Source organism: Oryctolagus cuniculus, chromosome 3 (assembly GCF_964237555.1).
Source record: "Oryctolagus cuniculus chromosome 3, mOryCun1.1, whole genome shotgun sequence".
In the NCBI taxonomy this organism is placed as follows: domain Eukaryota; kingdom Metazoa; phylum Chordata; class Mammalia; order Lagomorpha; family Leporidae; genus Oryctolagus; species Oryctolagus cuniculus.
The window spans coordinates 43,475,128-43,494,116 of NC_091434.1; the positions used below are offsets into that span (position 1 = coordinate 43,475,128).

Here is an 18,989-nt window from a genome sequence, read left to right on the forward strand (position 1 = left end):
AGATACTTAAGTTTGATAGTGCATCCAGACTGACTAAACCTGGCACAGTTTAATTGATGAACTAGTATACAAAGTTATTAATTTCCACTTATCCACTTTTGTAGTGATCAGTTGCACATGGTAGTCATTCACCCATGTCAAGTTTCCTTGAAATGCTAAACTGTTAATTAGGATGTAGCTTCCTGTATAGGATCTGATTAAGAACTAAACTAAATTTTACACTGAAAACACAAACTTTATTCCTACCTTTGGACCAAGTAGGGAAGAAGGGGTTTGGAAAAAGAGAAAAATAAGGTTATAGTTTCTCGCTTTGCCCAACAAGTGAGTTGGACAAGGAGGTGATGTCTGGCAGCTTGCTGGGGGTCCTTTCTCATCTGCCCAAGAGAGGAGATGTTCTTCCATTACCAGGTTTTTGAGGTGCAGCTGTAGTCACAGGCACCAGTGGGTGTCTGCCAGCCAGTCACGATGCCTCAAACTGCCCCTAAGAGCTAGCCATCAGGCTTTCCTTAAAAAAAAAAAAAAAAAGGAGTCAGCTGAGTGTATTTTGGCCTGTCGGGAGCTCAGATGGCCTCAGCTCAGATGACTCCATCAGTTAAGATATAAAGCTGCCAATTTCCTTGGAGAGAAGCATTCCGTAACTTTCCTAAGGTTCTTGGTGTGAGCATGTATTCAGGGCAGAAGAAGGGGGTCAGTCAGGCACAAGTTTTGGTGAAGTCTACTAAATGGAATTAATGGCCTCCAGGATCATTGTAATTTTTCTTCCTGGTCACTGCTGAATGCCACTGCTAAATTCTTGCTCTCGAGTGACTTCCCTACAACTGTGTAGATAGGTATTGAGGTTGATCTGTTCTGAGAGGAGGAGCGTGGTGGGGACAAGAGGCGCGGAGTCACCACACAGACCCTGGGAGCTGGGTGAAAGCGGGCCAGAGGCGAGCAGCCCGCAGACTCGTTTATTTCAGTTGGTACAACAGCTTATATAGCCAAGATAGCCAATCCGGTCAAGGGGCGGTTTCAGTTCACCGTTGCTAGTATATAAACTGCAGTTTATTTTTATAGACATTGTTTCAAGCAACCTTGCTAAATTCATGTATTCTGTTTGTATGTAGATTCTTTTGGATCTTCTTCTACATATGTAATATCTGACATTAATTTTAATTAGCCATCTTTGTATCTTTATGATTATTTCTCTTTCCTTGTTGCATTAACTAAGACATTCATTAAAATCTTTAGTGCAGGTTGGTACTAGCAGACATCTTTATCTCATTCCCAGTAACTTTCATTGAGTCACCATTAACTGTGTGGAAAACTTTGAAAATACTATTTATTAAATTAAAGATACTCATTTTCATTTATAGTTAATAATTTTTATTAGGAACAGGTATTAAATTTGATTAAGTGATTCTTTTTGTTAAGATGATCATATGATTTTTCTCTTTTGCTTCTTTTTGTGTGATGTATTTTACACATTTCATCCCTATTGGTTCGTCATTCTTATATGTGATCCTTGTGATTTCATAATAATGACATATTTATTGCTCAGAACATGTACCTTTTTGTTTAAAAAAAAAAAGAGATATATTTAGTTTTTTTGAAGGCAGAGTTAGAGAAGGGGAGAGAGAGAGAGCTCTTCTGTCCACTGTTTCATACCTCAAATGGCTGCAACAGCTAGAGCTGGGCCAGACCAAAGCCAGGAGCTTCATCCAGGTTTTCCATGTGGGTTGCAGGGGCCCAGGCACTTGTGTGATCTTCTGCTACTTTACCAGTTGCATTAGCAGGGAGCTGGATTGCAGTGGAGCAGCTTGGGACTCTAATTGGTATGCATATTGGATCCTGGCATTGCAGCCAGTGGCTTAACCCAGTGCACCACAATGCCGGCCCTAACATGTAGTTTTTTTTTTTTTTTTTTAAGATTTATGTATTTATTTGAAGGCAGAGTTACACACAGAGAGAGAGGGGGTTTTCCCATCCGTTGGTTCACTCCCTAGATGGCCTCAATGGCCTGAGCTGTGCCAATCCGAAGCCAGGAACCAGGAGCTTCTTCTGGGTCTCCCACATGGGTGCAGGGGCCCAAGGACTTGGGCCATCTTCTACTGATTTCCCAGGCTGTAGTGGAGAGCTGGATTGGAAATGGAGCAGCCTGGACTTGACCGGGCACCCATATAGGATGCCGGCACTGCAGGCAGCGGCTTTACCCGCTATTCCACAGTGCTGGCCTCAACAACATGTAGCTTTTAAAATTTGTTTTTCCTTAAATATTATCTCATTTATCTAGTATTTTGTTTAAAATATTTCACATGAGTCCAAAGGCTTAACAGTTTATTCCCATGAACACAAGTATACTTCAAAAAGTTTGTGGAAATGGAATTTAAAGATACATTTATTTCAGTGCAAAAAAAAATTGACATCCATGTATATATTTTTTAAGATTTTTATTTATTTGAAAAGCAGAATTAGAATCTTCTTCCCAGTGGTTCACCCCCCATATAGCCACCGTGGCTGGAGCTGGGCTGATGCCAGGAGTTTCTTCTGGGTCTCCATTGTGGGTACAGGAGCCCAAGGACTTGGGCAGTATTCTGCTATTTTTCCCAGGTGCATTAGCAGGGAGCTGGATTGGAAATGGAGCAGCCAAGACTCAAACTGGCACCCATATTGGATGCAGGTGTCACCAGTAGGGGCTTTACCCACTACTCCACAGTGCCAGCCCCTAGTTTTTCATATTGTGCATTTTCCATTAACTTTTTTTCTTTAAATGAAAAAACTATGATTGGGTTTAAAAATTTTTTGCAACAAAATAAACTTTTCCTTCAGTTTTTCCACATATATATGATACATTCTCATTTGATATATTTGATATATTCTCATACGTGTATATTTAAAATTTGAACTATTTTGTTGGAGCATTTCTAAAATATGTTAAATGTGTCTGCTTTGTTTAAAGAAAAAAATGGCTTCTGAATTAATGTGTTCTTGATCATAAAAGGTCATCATTTTGAACATGTTAAAAAATTACATTGTAGTGGTATCCTAAGATGAAAATGAAATGTTATTTTGTACCTGAGGTAATAATGCTATTGTAATATTAATAGCATTCAATGAGCCTTTACTATATGCTGGACATTAAAGAAATTTTTGTTTTATTTTTTAAAGGCAGAGATGGAGGGAGGGTGTAAGATTTTCCATTTGCTGGTTTACTCCCCAGTTGTTCACAACAGCTAGGGCTGGGCTAGGCCAAAGCCAGGAGCTTGGAACTCAGTCCAGGTCTCCCACATGGGTGGCAGGGACCCAGGTATTTGGGCCATCATTTCCTGCCTTTTTTTTTTTTTAAGATTTTTATTTATTTATTTGACAGGTAGAGTTACAGACAGAGAGAAAGGTCTTCCTTCCGTTGGTTCACCCCCCAAATGGCCGCTGTGCCGATCTGAAGCCAGGAGCCAGGTGCTTACTCCTGGTCTCCCATGCAGGTGCAGGGCCCAGGCACTTTGGGCCATCCTCCATTGCCCTCCCAGGCCACAGCGGAGAGCTAGACTGGAAGAGGAGCAACCAGGACTAGAACCCTGTGCCTATATGGGATGCCAGTGCCGCAGGCAGAGGATTAACCAAGTGAGCCATGGCACCAGGCCCCCATTTCCTGCCTTTTAAGGTGTGAATTAGCAGGAAGCTAGAACAGAAGTGGAATGGATGAGGTGTAAGCCTGGCACTCTGATATGGGCTACAGGTTTCCTAAGTGGTGACTTAACTGCTGCCAAACACCTGCCTGATGGTGGGTACTTTTTGAGTACATATATGTGAAGATACTTCAAAATGTTTATGGAAGAAATGGAATTAGAAGATGTTTATTTGGCACAAGCAGTTTTGAAATCTGTGTATGTGTTTCATAAACTGCATTTTCCACGACAATCCCTCATGCATTTAATCACTGTGCCATAGTATGTGGTTTCTGTACACTAAGCTGTTTAGTTCTTAGGGTTTTATTTTATAATTTGAGAGGTTGGGAGAGGGTACATATGAGCTATTTAACTACAATTAAAAGCCATTTCCAGTATCACTGACTGCTTTATGTCCCAGTTCTCTCTCACTGCCCAGACAGGAGAGCACTGGGGTTTGGGGGAGAGCTTAGAAAGCTTTATCATGCAAGGGGAGGGGGTCAGTCCATCTTGGCAGCTGCTTGCTTTCCTCATAGTGGCTGGGACACTGCTTAGCTCCTCCTCTTCCTCTTGGTACAGATATGTGTCCCTATCCTTTTCTTAATGAAGTTGAGGGCCCTTTGTCCTTGGCAACCTGAGCAGCTCCATGGAACAGCCTTATACCTCCTGGATCATGTCTTGCACAAACTTGGTGTACTTGGTGAGGCACCAGTGGCAGCGGCTATATACTTTGATGTGCTCATGCTCTTAGTCACTTTGTGGCCTTTGTTGAGGACCACGAGCATGGGGTAGCGCAGAGCTATGACTGCCACTTTCTAATGGCTGCTGCGGCGGGATAGAATTCTTTTATTTGTTTTCTTTTCTGTTTTTTGATTATTAACAGCTTGTGTTTCTGATTTTCCACTTAATTTTGCTTTTACATAAGAATGAGGCCTAGAGGCTGGTTCAGCTATTATTTAAAAAATTTTTTTTTGTTTGAGGCAGAGAAAGCAAGCAAGCTCCCATCCATTGATTCACTCTTCAAATTCCTGTATCGGCCAAGGCTGGGCGCTGGGAACTCAGTCCAGGTCTCCCACCCGGGTTGCAAGGACCTAAGTACTTGAGCCAACACCTAATGCTTCTAAGGGTGTGCTTTAGCAGGAAGTTGGAATTAGGAGCAGAACCAGTATTTGAACCCCAGCACTCCAAAAGGGGAAGCAGGTGTCCCAGCTGTAGACCAAATGCTTGCCCTAAGTAAGCCATTCTTACAGAGAAAATATATGGCTTTGTAACAGTTTTCTTCTTTGTGTTGTTTTTGAGGGTATTCATTTACTATTACTTTCAAAATGGATATGGCTGGGGTAGAAATTTATACTCTTAAAAAAAAAAGTGTTTCCCACCACCCCTTCCCTGCTTGTGTTTTTTCTTAGGGGAAACATCAGATGGAGTGAGTAAGTCAGTTCACAAGGTCTTTGCTTCCATGCTTGGAGAAAATGAAGATGATGAGGAGGAAGAAGAGGAGGAGGAAGAAGAGGAAGAGGAAGAGGAAACACCTGAGCAACCCACTGCAGGCGATGTCTTTGTATTGGAGATGGTTCTCAATCGTGAAACCAAGAAAATGATGAAAGTAAGTTGTAACTTATTTTCATGTTTATCAATAGGATGAAGGAAAATGGATAAAAGATCTTTAAATTGCAGCTGGGAAGCAATTTGAACTATAAAAAAGGGAATTCTGTCATGTTTCCTTTTAGAGAATTTTTATGTAACCTTTATTGCATTTGTCAAAATGTACTATAATTTTGTTAATTAAAAAGTGCATGCTAAAACTTGATTTTTTTAAACTAAATTCATTTTGAATGGATAAAAAGAAAGAAGGATCTTTATTAGATTATATTGTAGTCACCTGGCATATTAATCATTTTATAGGATAATTTATTCTAATTAGTAGTTTAGTAATTCCTGCCACTTTGGTTTTTGCTTTCTTTATATATTTTACTATGCTTTGAAATTTTTACTGTAGGACTTTTTGTTTTTTAACTTTCTGAGGTTCTGCTCTTTGGGAAGTATCATAGAATTCTGTTCTTTCCTGTGGTTGAGGTTTAGACTTTTCCCATAATGTCGATTTCATTGTTAAAGTCAGAATTATAGCCATGTAGTTCCTAGTTCTGTGTGTAGAATGTTGAAAAGTTTTAAAGGAAGTTTTTAGGTCCTTTATGTTCTGTATTTATTAATATGACTGAAGTTGAAATCTAAGATTCTGTTTTAATCTAAATGTGTTTTCTTCTACGCAGGAAAAAAGGCCTCGGAGTAAACTTCCCAGAGCTCTGAGAGGTCTCATGGGTGAAGCCAATATTCGTTTTGCTAGGGGAGAACGTGAGGAGGCAGTATTGATGTGCATGGAAATCATAAGACAAGGTATTTTCTGTGGCGAGTTCAGTGGTAACAGCAGTGTAATAGTCTGACTTTTTTTTTTTTTTAAGATTTATTTATTTGAAAGGCAGAGTTACAAAGAGGGAGAGGCACAGGCAGAGAGAAACCTTCCATCCACTGGTATACTCCAAATGACTACAACAGCCAGGGCTGGGCTAGGATGAAGCCAGGAGCTTCATCTGGGTCCTCCATGTGAGTGCAGGGGCCCAAGCACTTGGACCATCTTTTGCTTTAGCAGGTGCATTAATGGGGAGTTTTGAATCTGGAAGTGGAGCAGCCAAGAGTTGAACTAGTGCCCATATGGGATGCTGGTACTGTAGTCGGCAGCTTAACCCACTATGCCATAGCACTGGCCCCAACAGTCTGACTTGTAAAAGAATAGTAGGTATACTTCACTGTACTCTTTGGAAAATATATTCAGAGGCTTGGAGGTGATTGTGTTAATGGTAATTTGCTGGTTTTTACATTGAATAGGAGTTATTACCAAGAAAATAAAAATTACAGGGTGTGATTCAGTGAAATATTAATATTTATTGAAGTTTTAAGAGGTGCTTTGTTAAGGGATTTAGACTTTTGCAGTGTTAGTCTTTTTAAAATATGGTAGATACATTATGTTAAAACCACTTGAAAGATGTTCCTTTTTTTTTTGCATTTTTCTAACTCAGGCAGTGCTAGATGATTTTAACCTATTTTTGGGGAAAAGATACTTTTTTTTTTTATAAAGAATGGGGCCTTATACTTTTTACTTTTTAAAAAGACTTATTTATTTGAAAGGCAATTAGAAAGATCTTCCATCCACTTGTTTGCTCCCCAAATGCCTGCCATGGGGCTGGGCCACACCTAAGCCAGGAGCTTGGAATTCCATTCGGGTCTCCCATGTGGCCCTCCATGTGGCCCAGGAACCCAAGTACCTGGGCAGTCTTTTGCTGCTTTCCCAGACATATCTGCAGGGAGCTGCATTGGAAGTGGAACAGCCAGGACTCAAAAATATATCTATAGGGGATGCTGGTGCCACAGATAGCAGCTTAACCCACTGTACCACTGTTGAAGACAACAATTTTTTTTTTTTTTTTTTTGACAGGCAGAGTGGACAGTGAGAGAGAGAGAGACAGAGAGAAAGGTCTTCCTTTGCCGTTGGTTCACCCTCCAGTGGCTGCCGCGGCTGGCGCGCTGTGGCTAGCGCACCATGCTGATCCGATGGCAGGAGCCAGGTACTTTTCCTGGTCTCCCATGGGGTGCAGGGCCCAAGCACTTGGGCCATCCTCCACTGTACTCCCTGGCCACAGCAGGGAGCTGGCCTGGAAGAGGGGCAACCGGGACAGAATCCGGCGCCCCGACCAGGACTAGAACCCGGTGTGCCGGCGCCACTAGGTGGAGGATTAGCCTAGTGAGCCGCGGTGCCAGCCGAGGTCACTTTTTTTAAATTATTCCTTCAGAAATTAAGATTAGCCATCTTCCTTAAGGGTATTTCATTTGTTTCCTGCTTTCCAATATTACCTGTTCCTTATTTCAGTTTTATTGTTTATTTTTGCTAGTGATCACTGCCATAATCCTTTGTAATCTTCGCATTTTGTTTTAGAAACAGTTGCAGAAAGGTAAGGTTAACCATTCACTGTGCCATCCTGAGTAGATGTGCTGCTTAGGTGTTTTCTCTTCATTCATCCCCTACTTTATGATGTGGGAGCCAGATCCAGAAGAGTCAGTGCACGGATGTGGCTTATGCTGAGGGGGATAAATTTGGGAGTTATCGAGCCATATTTAGCAATAGTGAAGGGGGGTTTTCTTAAGAAAAGGTGGTGGAAAGTAGAGTTTTTCGGGGCCGGCATTGTGGCTCCCTTGGTTAATCCTCCGCCTGCGGTGCCAGCATCCTATATGGGTGCCAGGTTCTAGTCCTGGTTGCCTCTCTTCCAGTCCAGCTCTCTGCTGTGGCCCGGGAGGGCAGCGGAGGATGGCCCAAGTGCTTAGGGCCCTGCACCCGCATGGGAGACCAGGAAGAAATACCTGGCTCCTGGCTTCGGATTGGCGCAGCACCAGCTGTAGTGGCCATTTGGGGAGTGAACCAACGGAAGGAAGACCTTTCTCTCTGTCTCTCTCACTGTCTATAACTCTACCTGTCAAAAAAAAAAAAAAAAAATCCACAGTTTGAACCATGTGATTGACATCAGCTCAAATTGCTTCCCTCAGCAAATGTAACTTAATTTTTAAATTCATTATAGCTCCTCTGGCTTATGAGCCATTCTCTACTCTTGCCATGATATATGAAGACCAAGGAGACATGGAAAAATCACTGCAGTTTGAGTTGATTGCTGCACACTTAAATCCCAGTGACACAGAAGAATGGGTTAGATTGGCGGAAATGTCTCTGGAACAAGACAATATTAAGCAGGCTAGCTTTTGCTATACAAAAGGTAAGATGTTTTTCCTTATTTGATTAGATGTTACATAATAGATTTTTTGATAATTGTATTTGCTACTTTGGACGTGATGCTTGCCAAAATATATTTGTACCTTATATCCTGTTATGCCTGAGGTAAGTAATTGAAGTCTGTTTTTTCTTTATCTATAGCTTTTCAACTGATAAACTCAGTTGTGTTGGTAGATGAACAGTACCTTCAGTTTTCCACTGAGATCAGTGTTGGATCTAGGCTGTTCTTTATGGGTTAATTTCAAGCTAGAGTAATGAAAGGAAGATTGAATTGGAGATTGTTTCTGTCTGGTTTGAGATCAAACCTATATGAGAGTTCCTGTGAAAATAGATTTATTCCAGAATAACTCCCTTGGTTCCATTGGAGAATTAAAGTGTTTATTAAAGTTTCTGACATGTTGGGTCACATTGTGATAAGTATATAATTTATACTGCTTTCTTTTCAGCTCTTAAATATGAACCTACTAATGTCCGTTACCTGTGGGAGCGATCAAGCCTTTATGAACAGATGGGTGATCATAAAATGGCCATGGATGGTTATAGGCGTATTTTAAATCTTTTGTCTCCATCAGATGGAGAACGTTTTATGCAGTTGGCTAGAGATATGGCGAAGTAAGTTTTGAGTGAAGTATAAACAGATGATCTTATTGTCTTGTAAATAGAAGCATGCATTTTAAATAGTCTGTAGTTTTCATTGAGGTTCAATAATGTATTTGCGTTTTTTATTCTATGTTGTGCCTGAATATAGGTGGTTCCCCTCAAGTACTTTTCTCTTTCCAAGTAAACTGTGATTGTTTAGGAAATTTTGCATGTAAAGTTACATTTCAAATGCTCAGAGCTTTAAAATAAGACATGTATGGAAGGATGGTTAGGTCCCTTGGTTTCTGCAATTTAGTTGAAATTTTGTTATGTCTGTAATATTTTTAAAAAATATTTTTGTTATTTATTATTCAACTGAAAACTCAGTTGTGTTGGTAGATGAACAGTACCTTCAGATATGCCAATGAAATGCTTGTGATCTGGTGTTTTCTCTAGTCATTTTCTCTTGAGCTAGTATCAGAATAAGAATAGAGAGTTTCTCTTACAGTTGGCATTATGTTACCATGCTGTGTACTTTATTGTGAAGTATGCTCTACTGTATTTACTGCCCTGATATGCTGTGTGGCAAAACAAAGTAGGAAACATATTTTCTAAGTAATGTATTGTGGAACACTTTGAATTCTAAGAGTATATAATATTTTCATTTACGACTAACTGTCTTGATGTGGGTACATTAGGGTTTACTGTAGAGTTCTGTGACCTTTATTGGGTTGATGCTTTGCTATGAAAAATTGTCCTCTACCTTCCTAAGGATAGAGTATGTAGGAATATTAGAAACATTCTTATGAAATTTGTTGAGGTGGAGCAACCCAAGTAGATCCCTGATGATAACATGAACATTGAGGATCTTTCCAGGTCCCGTGTTCTTAGTTAAATTTCTGGATGTGTGAATAGTTAGCCCAGTAGCCTTTAACTAATGAACTGTTAGGTTGTCTGTGACAGTAAATTTGTTTTGTATCTATTGTGTTATGTTTAACATGTTTTTGTTGGGTAAAAGTGGTAATGACCACCCTTGCCATTATCATAGAAGTATTTTTTATATCGAATTCTGTTACTGTAGCTTTTGATTGATAATGCCCCCCCCCCCCCCCGCCACTTTCCCTTTCAGAAGTATTTATTGAGTACATCTTATGCACTAGGTGCTTTATAAGGAGCTGGGATATAAGGTATTGAAGAAATTTTAAGTCCCCTGCTCTTGTGTATACTCTTGTGTAGTATATATTACATTGGGGCAAACAGGCATTAAACAACTAAATCTATACAGTGTGTCAGATTTTGCAAAGTGATAGGAAGAACGATAAAGCAGAGAAAAGGGATAGGAATTTAGGTATAAAGTATATTATTTTAAAATAGGGTGATGAGAAAATGACTTAATTCCTTGTGTTGTGGTCAGTCTGTTGAAGGCAACAGATAACTAGGGAAGTAGGCAAAGGAAATGGTAGGTGTGAGATATTTTCAAGAAGCATCAGGGAAGCTTAAAGGTAAGGCATAGAGGTATCAGAGGAACAGATCAGATTATCTGGCTGTTAGAAGGGTGTGGTGTTGGCTTTTACTCTGAGTTTGGAAGCAATCAGAGGGTTTTGAGTACAAGAGTGACATGATAGGATTTATATTTACATGTGTCAATTCTTGCTGCTGCTTTAAGAATAGAATGAGGGATGCTAAGGGAGGAGGCAGGGAGACCATTTAGGAAATTATTGTAATGATGCTTGGAAGGGAAAATACTGAAGTTGCTAGAGACAGCAGGAGGTGGTGAATAGTCACATTCTGTAATTTGAAGGCTGAGCTCTGAAGATTTTCTGCAGTATTGGATATGAGGAGGGAGATACACTTGTGTGCACATGCATGGGGGATGGGAGTGAGGGGAAGAGAAAAAATAAAAGGGAAGAATTCTGAGGACTGAATCCTGAGAGATACTCCAGTGTTTAGAAGTCCGGGAGAAGAGGAAGAAACAGTAGGGATACTCAAAGGCATAAAAGGAGTGAACTAAGAGAACATGATGTTCTCATATTTTGTTGAAGAAAGTGCTTCAGTGAGGTGGCATGGTGTGGTCATCCAAGTGAGATACTGAGCATGAAACAAGGACTGAGAATTGACAGTGAAACTTAGCACCCTGGGGATCAGAAGTTTTGGCAGGGCATTGAGGGGAAAAGTTGTTTGGGTTAGTTTAAGGGAGAAAGGGGTTGGGCGAGGCATTGGAGATAGGGTGGGAGAATAGGCAACTTGAGGATTTTTCAAGAACAGAGGAATGGGTTGAAGAGGTAAGAGAATTCTTTAGGTTGAGGAAAATTGTATTTGTATGTTAAGTGGGATAATCCAAAATTGAGGGACATATTGAAGATTTTTGAGATAAGAGACAATTTCTTGAGTGATATCCTTAAGTAGATTAGGGGAATAGGATCTAGCTGTTTGGCCTCATGTATAATGATTATTCATTCTTGATAAAAGGGAAAGCAGAGGAGATGACATGGGTACCAGTAAGTAAGTAGCTGTCCTGGGAGTATGTGGGATGTTCAGGTCCCAGCTGCTCCACTTCTAGTTCAGCTCCCTGCTAACGTATCTGGGAAAGCAGCAAATGATGGCCCAAATGCTTGGACCCCTGCCCCCCATATGGGAGTCATGGACAAAGTTCCTGGCTCCTGGATTCAGCCTGGACAATCCCTGGCTTTTGCCAGGCTTTTGCCAGGGATCTCACTCTATCACTCTGCCTCTGCCTTTCAAGTAAAGAAAATTAGTTTTTTTTTTTTTTTTAAGTATGACATTGTTATACGGATACTGCATATTTTTTAGATGAGCTCTGAGTATGATTTTGAAGAAATTATTCTCCCAAATTTAAAAATTTGAGATGGGCATTTGGTACAGCAGTTAAGTTGGTACTTGGGATTCCCACAAAACCAGAGCCTGGCTTGAGTTTTTGCTACTTGGCTTCTGATCCAGCTTCCTGCTAATACATACCTTGGGAGGCAGCAGATGATGGTTCAAGTACTTGGGTCCCTGCCCCCGATCTGGGAGACCCAGATTGGGTTCCAGGCTCTTGGCTTCAGCCTGGAAAAGCCCAGGCTGTTGCAGATACTTAGGGAGTGAACCAGCAAATAGAAGATTTCTCTCTGTCTCTGCCCTACAAATGAAGTGAAAATAATAGGTAAAAATTTTAAATATGTGTATATTTTCATGAAAATCATAGTTAACTGTTAGAGGACTTAAGCAAGGAAATGAATTTTATGATTGGAAGTAAGCATTCATTTTATCATTTACCTTTTTAGGAGTTACTATGAAGCCAATGATGTTATTTCAGCTATTAATGTAATTGAAGAAGCGTTCTCAAAACACCAAGGCCTAGTCTCTATGGAAGATGTTAACATAGCAGCTGAACTTTATATTTCTAATAAGCAATATGACAAAGCTTTAGAGGTAGGAGTTCTTGTATTTCTGTTAGGTTTTGAATGTGTTCTAGAAATTCTTAAAAACTATTCCTCATTTTGGTTATTAGTTCCATGCTTAAAGTTCATAGGGACAGTAGATTTCTAGATTGTGTAGTAATTCCATATCAAATATAAAATGTAGCTATGTGATATCAGTATCACCATTATCCCTGGTCCCAAGTATGTCTGTACTTCAGGGTAGCTTGACCCAAAAGTCAAGACCAATTCCTGTAACTCAGTTCTCAAGCTGTTGGGTAAAGTAGGTTGCTTTGCTAGAGAAGAATTATATATGTTTAGTTAGCATTATTAAATATGATATAAAAATGCTAATATGTCATAGGGTTCCTTATTATAAAAAGACTTACTGTCCATTTTATAGCCCATTTTTAGGTTGTAAGGATTATTTGAATTAGCTGTGTATAAATTTTTGCATTATGAAAATGTTTTATATACATAACTATTATATTTCTTTATTCCTCTCTGCCTGCCATTCTTTTAGGTAATTACAGATTTTTCTGGAATAATGCTGGAAAAGAAAATTGCAGAAGATGGCACCTTGGAAGAGAATACAGGTTGTAGTTTCTTTTGCATCATAAAGAGTATATAATCTTTTTCTCACAATGTGGTATTTCGAGTTGATAGTTTTCTCATAACAAGTATTCCCAAGAAGCATTTTTCCCTCAAGATTTTGTATCTTTTTCTTGTGAATATTGGTTTGCAAGTAATCTTTTAAAAATTTGAGTCCTTTATTTCTCAGTATGCCCATTTAACCATGGTATTTCTCATTAACTTAGGCTCTTTTTCATTGTCCTTTGTTTCAGGAAATATTAAGGAAATAGAAGGTTCAAGTTCTAATTATAGATATAATCAGTCCTTTTGTTTAATATAGTTTACTATGTATCTTTTTTAAAAAACATTTATTTGAAAGGTTACAGAGAGGCAGAGGCAGAGGAGAGAGAGAAGTCTTGCATCTGCTAGTTCACTCCCCAAATGGCTGTAACAGCTGGGACTGGGCCAGGCTGAAGCTAGGAACCAGGAGCTTCTTGCGGGTCTCCCACTTGGGTGCAAGCACTAGTCCATCTTCCAATGCATTTTTCAGGCACACTTGCAGGAGGCTGTATCAGAAGTGGAGCAGCTGGGACTTGAACTGACACCCATATGGGATGCTGGCACTGCAGGTGGCAGCTTTACCCACTAAGCCACAGTGCTAGTCCCTTTGCTATGTATCTTTAATGGTTATGCTGAGATTTAGAGTATTTCTTGCACTATAACATATCTTCCTTGATGAAAGTTAAACATATTTTATCAACACTACCTTTCTTAGTTTTTTTGGGCTGCTATAAAATACCTTAGATTGGGTAGTTCAGAAGCAGACATTTACTGCTGACAGATCTTCAGGTAGGGAACTTCCAGATCAAGACAGCAGCAGACTTGGTGTCTGAGGAGGGCCCTTTTCTCATAGGTGGCACCTTCTTGCTGCTGTCTTACAGCTTCTTCAGGCCTCTTTTATTAGGGCACGAATCCCATTCATGAGCAATCTGCCCTTGTGACCTGATCATCTCCCAAACGCCCCTCTTAGTACCATCACCTTGGGGATTAGGTTTCAACATAGGAATTTGGGGGGGACACAAATGGTATTTCTAGAAAGAAAACCAAAATGATAAGAGTTTAGAGTTTAGAACCCATATAAAATATAGGTAGAATCCCATTTTAGTAAAGTCATTGAAATGAGTGCGTTGTGTTGAGCCTGTATTGAGAGAGGTGGCCATGGTTACAATATACAGAAAAATGTGCTATGGATTTGGCTTTGTCAGACAGACGTGGTGCTTCATGGAGCTTATTATGAAGTAGTGTGAGTAAATTTTAAAAAATTCTGCTTTCTCATAAAGCAGAATAGTTAATCTAAAATTTCTAGTAACAGTTACTGTGTTGGAACTCAATCTTTAAAAACATTCTCTTAATTAAATTAAATTTGTCCTATGGGTGATTTTAAGCAGTACTACAATTTGACAAATTCTCTAACACAGATGAAGTTGTTTAATTTTAAAAATAATTAAATTTTTTTTAAAAAAATTATTTAATTGGAAGGTACTGTTATGGAGAGAGGGAGAGACAGGGTTTGGGGGAGGGATGAAGGAGACAGAAAGAAAGAGTAAGCATGATCCTCCATCCACTGGTTCACTCCCAAAATGGCTGCAACAGTCAGGGCTGGGCCAGAGCCAGGACCCAGGAGCCAGGAGCTTCTTCCATATCTGCTGTGTGAGTGCAGGGTCCCAAGGACTTGGACCATTTTCCCACTGCTTTCTCAGGCACATTACCTTGGAGCTGGATTGGAAGTGGAGCAGCTGGGACTCGAACCGGCACCGATGTAGGATCCCGCACTGCAGTCAGCAGCTTTACCTGCTTATGCCACAACTCTTGCCCCAAGTAGTTTTAAATTTTACTTTACCATTTAAGATACACCTCTGCTGTCCTATACTTAGTTTTTCTGAAATAGAGACATGTAAATTTTTTTTTTTTGAAATTTACTGGGTTTAAAAAAAATACAAGATATTTTAAATGTGTATGAAATTCCTTTAACCAATTTCCAAAATGTTATTTTTATTTTATTTTATTTTATTTTGACAGGCAGAGTGGAAAGTGAGAGAGACAGAGAGAAAGGTCTTCCTTTGCCGTTGGTTCACCCTCCAATGGCCACTGCGGCCGGTGCGCTGCGGCCAGCGCACCACGCTGATCCGATGGCAGGAGCCAGGTACTTATCCTGGTCTCCCATGCGGGTGCAGGGCCCAAGTACCTGGGCCATCCTCCACTGCACTCCCTGGCCACAGCAGAGAGCTGGCCTGGAAGAGGGGCAGCCAGGACAGAATCCGGTGCCCTGACCGGGACTAGAACCCGGTGTGCCGGCGCCGCAAGGCGGAGGATTAGCCTAGTGAGCCGCGGCACCGGCCAATTTCCAGAATGTTATAAATGGTTTTGCTATAATGAAGATTTTGGAAATAAACAATATTATCCTTTTCTTAGCATCTTGTTGTAAGGACTTAAAGGAGGTTTTTGAATTCAAGAAGAAAAACAGAATTTATACATCCTGGTCATTTTTGTCTTGCTAGTTCTCTGTAGATTTGATAGCAGGTTGAGGATTTTTGTATGTTTTTGTAAGTACCTAAGGTATTAGCAAAACACAAAACATATTGCATCTGAAGGAAGACTGAAGGGGGTTTGAGAGCCAGTAATAGAGTTGGCCATAAAATCATTTGCCTTGTATGAAGTAATTGATATCTTATGTAGGGGACACAGTGTATGTCATCTGTTCCACGTTTTGTGCTTGCATATAGGAACTGATTCTTGTTTATTCTGCAGCTGGTGAGAATATTATCTACACTATCCCTGATGGCGTGCCAATAGATATCACAGTGAAGTTGATGGTCTGCCTTGTACATCTCAATATCCTTGAACCACTTAATGTAAGTAGCATTAAGGTCTGTACTTGGGATACTTCATATCAAACCCAGTCTATTTTCTTTAGATGACAGAAATTACTTGACCCTAGCTTTTCACATTTCTTAATAACCTGGAAGTTCACAGTAAGCATTGAATTATTTTTGTATGAATGTCTCAAAAAGTCTAGTGATTTTGGAATTGGGCTTGTAATAATTTTTCTCTTAAAACGAAAACAATCTAGAATCAGAGTGTGAAATTGGGCTGTCAGACAATTGGTAATAATTCATAGCTGTTCTCTTATATCTGCTTTGGGGTCAGTATTTTATTGAATGGAAAATATATCAGGTATCTGCTCCATTGACCTTAGGAAAAGGTATTGAGTAAAAATACAAATCCCTAGTTGCATGGATCTTTGGTGCTAATGGAATTAAACAGATAATAAAATAAATACATAAAATACATAGGATATTGATCAGTGGATAAACTGCTCCAAGCAAGAAAGGTTGCAGTTTTCAACAGGGAAATCAGAAAAGGCCTCCCAGAAAGGATGATATTTGAATAATGACTTAATTCACATTAGTTTTTGAGGTATAGTCATAACTAGATGAAGATTTGTGTTTTAGTTTACTAGTTTGAGGTGCCTGTTTGGGATGATGATAGGTAATTTAGATAGACTTAGAAAAGACAAAAGTTATTACCTGCAGAAACATCCATCAGCGCTCAGTGAGTTATGTGATGTTTATCCAAGTTTCCAGTTCCACTGTCTTGTGTTTTCTTCTTCTCTTCTCTTCTCTTCTCTTCTCTTCTCTTCTCTTCTCTTCTCTTCTCTTCTCTTCTCTTCTCTTCTCTTCTCTTCTCTTCTCTTCTCTTCTCTTCTCTTCTCTTCTCTTCTCTTCTCTTCTCTTCTCTTCTCTTCTCTTTTCTTTTCTTTTGACAGACGGAGTGGATAGTGAGAGTGAGAGACAGAGAGAAAGGTCTTCCTTTTGCCGTTGGTTCACCCTCCAATGGCCGCCACAGCTGGTGCACTGCAGCCGGCGCACCACGCTGATCCGAAGGCAGGAGCCAGGTGCTTCTCCTGGTCTCCCATGGGGTGCAGGGCCCAAGCACTTGGGCCATTCTCCACTGCACTCCCTGGCCACAGCAGAAAGCTGGCCTGGAAGAGGGGCAACCGGGACAGAATCCGGCGCTCCGACCGGGACTAGAACCCGGCGCCTCTAGGTGGAGGATTAGCCTATTGAGCCGCTGCGCCGGCCTCTTGTGCTTTCATATTGAAAATACTTCTGCATTTTTCCTTTGAGTGTCAGTTTCTTACTAGTACTACTTCTTCATGTAACATGTTTATCTGGAATGTATTTTAGCTGTTTTTGTATAGTGAAAACTGAAACATGCACATTTTGTACATTGTGCTTTTTTTGTGGGACATATGCAGTGTGTGATCCAGTTGTTTTCTATCCTTTGGTTATGCTGACCTAGGAATGTTGGTCATATAAAATATTAAGTTTTAAAGTAACCACTCTTAATTAAAATTAACTTTTTTTAAAGATTTATTTATTTATCTGAAAGAGTTACATAGAGAGAGGAGAGGCAGAGAGAGAGAGGTCTTCCATCTGCTGGTTCACTCCCCAAATGGCGGCAATGGCCGGAGCTGCTCCCATCGGAAGCCAGGAGCCAGGAGCTTTCTCCAGGCCTCCCATGTGGTTGCAGGGTCCCAAGGACTTGGGCCATCTTCTTCTTTCCCAAGCCATAACAAAGAGCTGGATTGGAAGTGGAGCAGCCGGGACTTGAACCAACGGCCATATGATGCTACGCCACAGCACCAGCCCCTTAAAATTAACTTTATTCCTATAAATATTTAAAGGAAATAAATACTTACATTTCTTTATTCCTATAAATATTTATAAGAATATGTGCTGTGAAGTGTTATGAAATTTGTAATATTTTTTGTCACAAACTGTACTCCTAATTATTGTAATGTAATAAAAATAGTTATGATGGAAAAAAAAGTGGGAATTAAACCATGGAGATTTCAGAGAATAGCTTTCCAAAAACATCTGCAAACAGAGGTACAATTATGTTTGGCTTGTTGGAGGAAGAGTATAACAGAGTAGCATTGTCTTAGTTCCTGCAGTGTTTGCCTTTTAACACAAAATGTGTTGACTATGTTCATGATAGAATATGACTTTTTAAAAAAGAGGTAGACAACTAGAAAAATACTCATCTAAAGCTGTTTTCATTAAGCCTTGCTTTTTGACTTGTTTCATATAACTGTTAAGTTTAAAAAACGGTATCTATAGCTGTGCACATTGGTGATGATGTTTGACTTTAGGCTTTTATTTGGGGTTTAGCCTCTCTTGACAACACTGGTGGAACAGAATCCTGAGGATATGGGAGACCTCTATTTAGACGTTGCTGAAGCCTTTCTGGATGTTGGTGAATACAGTTCTGCACTTCCCCTCCTCAGTGCACTAGTTTGCTCCGAAAGATACAACCTTGCAGTAGTTTGGCTTCGGCATGCAGGTAATACTTTTTTTCTTGTACTTAACCAAGTAAGTAGATATGAACTTATTTTTCTAAGATGATAATAATTATTATATTAATATCTTAGTGAAAGTAATTCTAGTTGCAGTACAGTTTTTTGTTTTAAGTCAGTTATGTTTTGAATTATTTATTTTAATTATTTTACTATGCTTCTAAGTGATTTTTCCCCCTCATTAATGCTTGGGAAGAATAATTCATATAATGTTCTAAATGAAGTAGGCTCTAGTTTCCAGTAATGCATTGTCAGACCTGGGGTAAAATCTTTTGAAGAATTTTTAAGTTTATATTTAATGTTTTGAGAAAATATTTAACATATATAAATGCTCAAGATCGACTTTAATCATGTTAGTTCAGTGTGCTTAAGTCTACAATAATCTGGAATAAATCATTTATAGTGGAAAAATACCTTAGGAAACACAACTTGGGCTGGCGTTGTGGCATAGTGGATAAAGCTACTGCTTGCATCCCATATGGCCATCAGTTTGTGTCCCAGCTGTTCCACTTCCAGTCCAG

At 39.8% G+C, this 18,989-nt stretch overlaps 1 protein-coding gene, 1 long non-coding RNA gene and 1 pseudogene across 2 annotated transcripts in view; 2 read left to right on the forward strand and 1 right to left on the reverse strand.

The window, feature by feature from the left end:
* Nucleotides 1-18,989, forward strand: part of LOC138848955 (uncharacterized) — a 156,258-nt gene that overhangs the window by 27,727 nt on the left and 109,542 nt on the right. The window lies entirely within an intron of this gene.
* Nucleotides 1-18,989, forward strand: part of GTF3C3 (general transcription factor IIIC subunit 3) — a 51,188-nt gene that overhangs the window by 1,688 nt on the left and 30,511 nt on the right. The window contains exons 3-10 of the mRNA XM_002712362.5: nt 5,054-5,250; nt 5,915-6,038; nt 8,270-8,461; nt 8,925-9,090; nt 12,342-12,489; nt 13,000-13,072; nt 15,858-15,961; nt 18,284-18,455. Of these exons, the coding sequence (XP_002712408.2) occupies nt 5,054-5,250; nt 5,915-6,038; nt 8,270-8,461; nt 8,925-9,090; nt 12,342-12,489; nt 13,000-13,072; nt 15,858-15,961; nt 18,284-18,455 (1,176 nt within the window). The remainder of the gene's footprint in view (nt 1-5,053; nt 5,251-5,914; nt 6,039-8,269; nt 8,462-8,924; nt 9,091-12,341; nt 12,490-12,999; nt 13,073-15,857; nt 15,962-18,283; nt 18,456-18,989) is intronic.
* On the reverse strand, nt 4,014-4,952 carry LOC108176907 (large ribosomal subunit protein eL36-like; annotated as a pseudogene).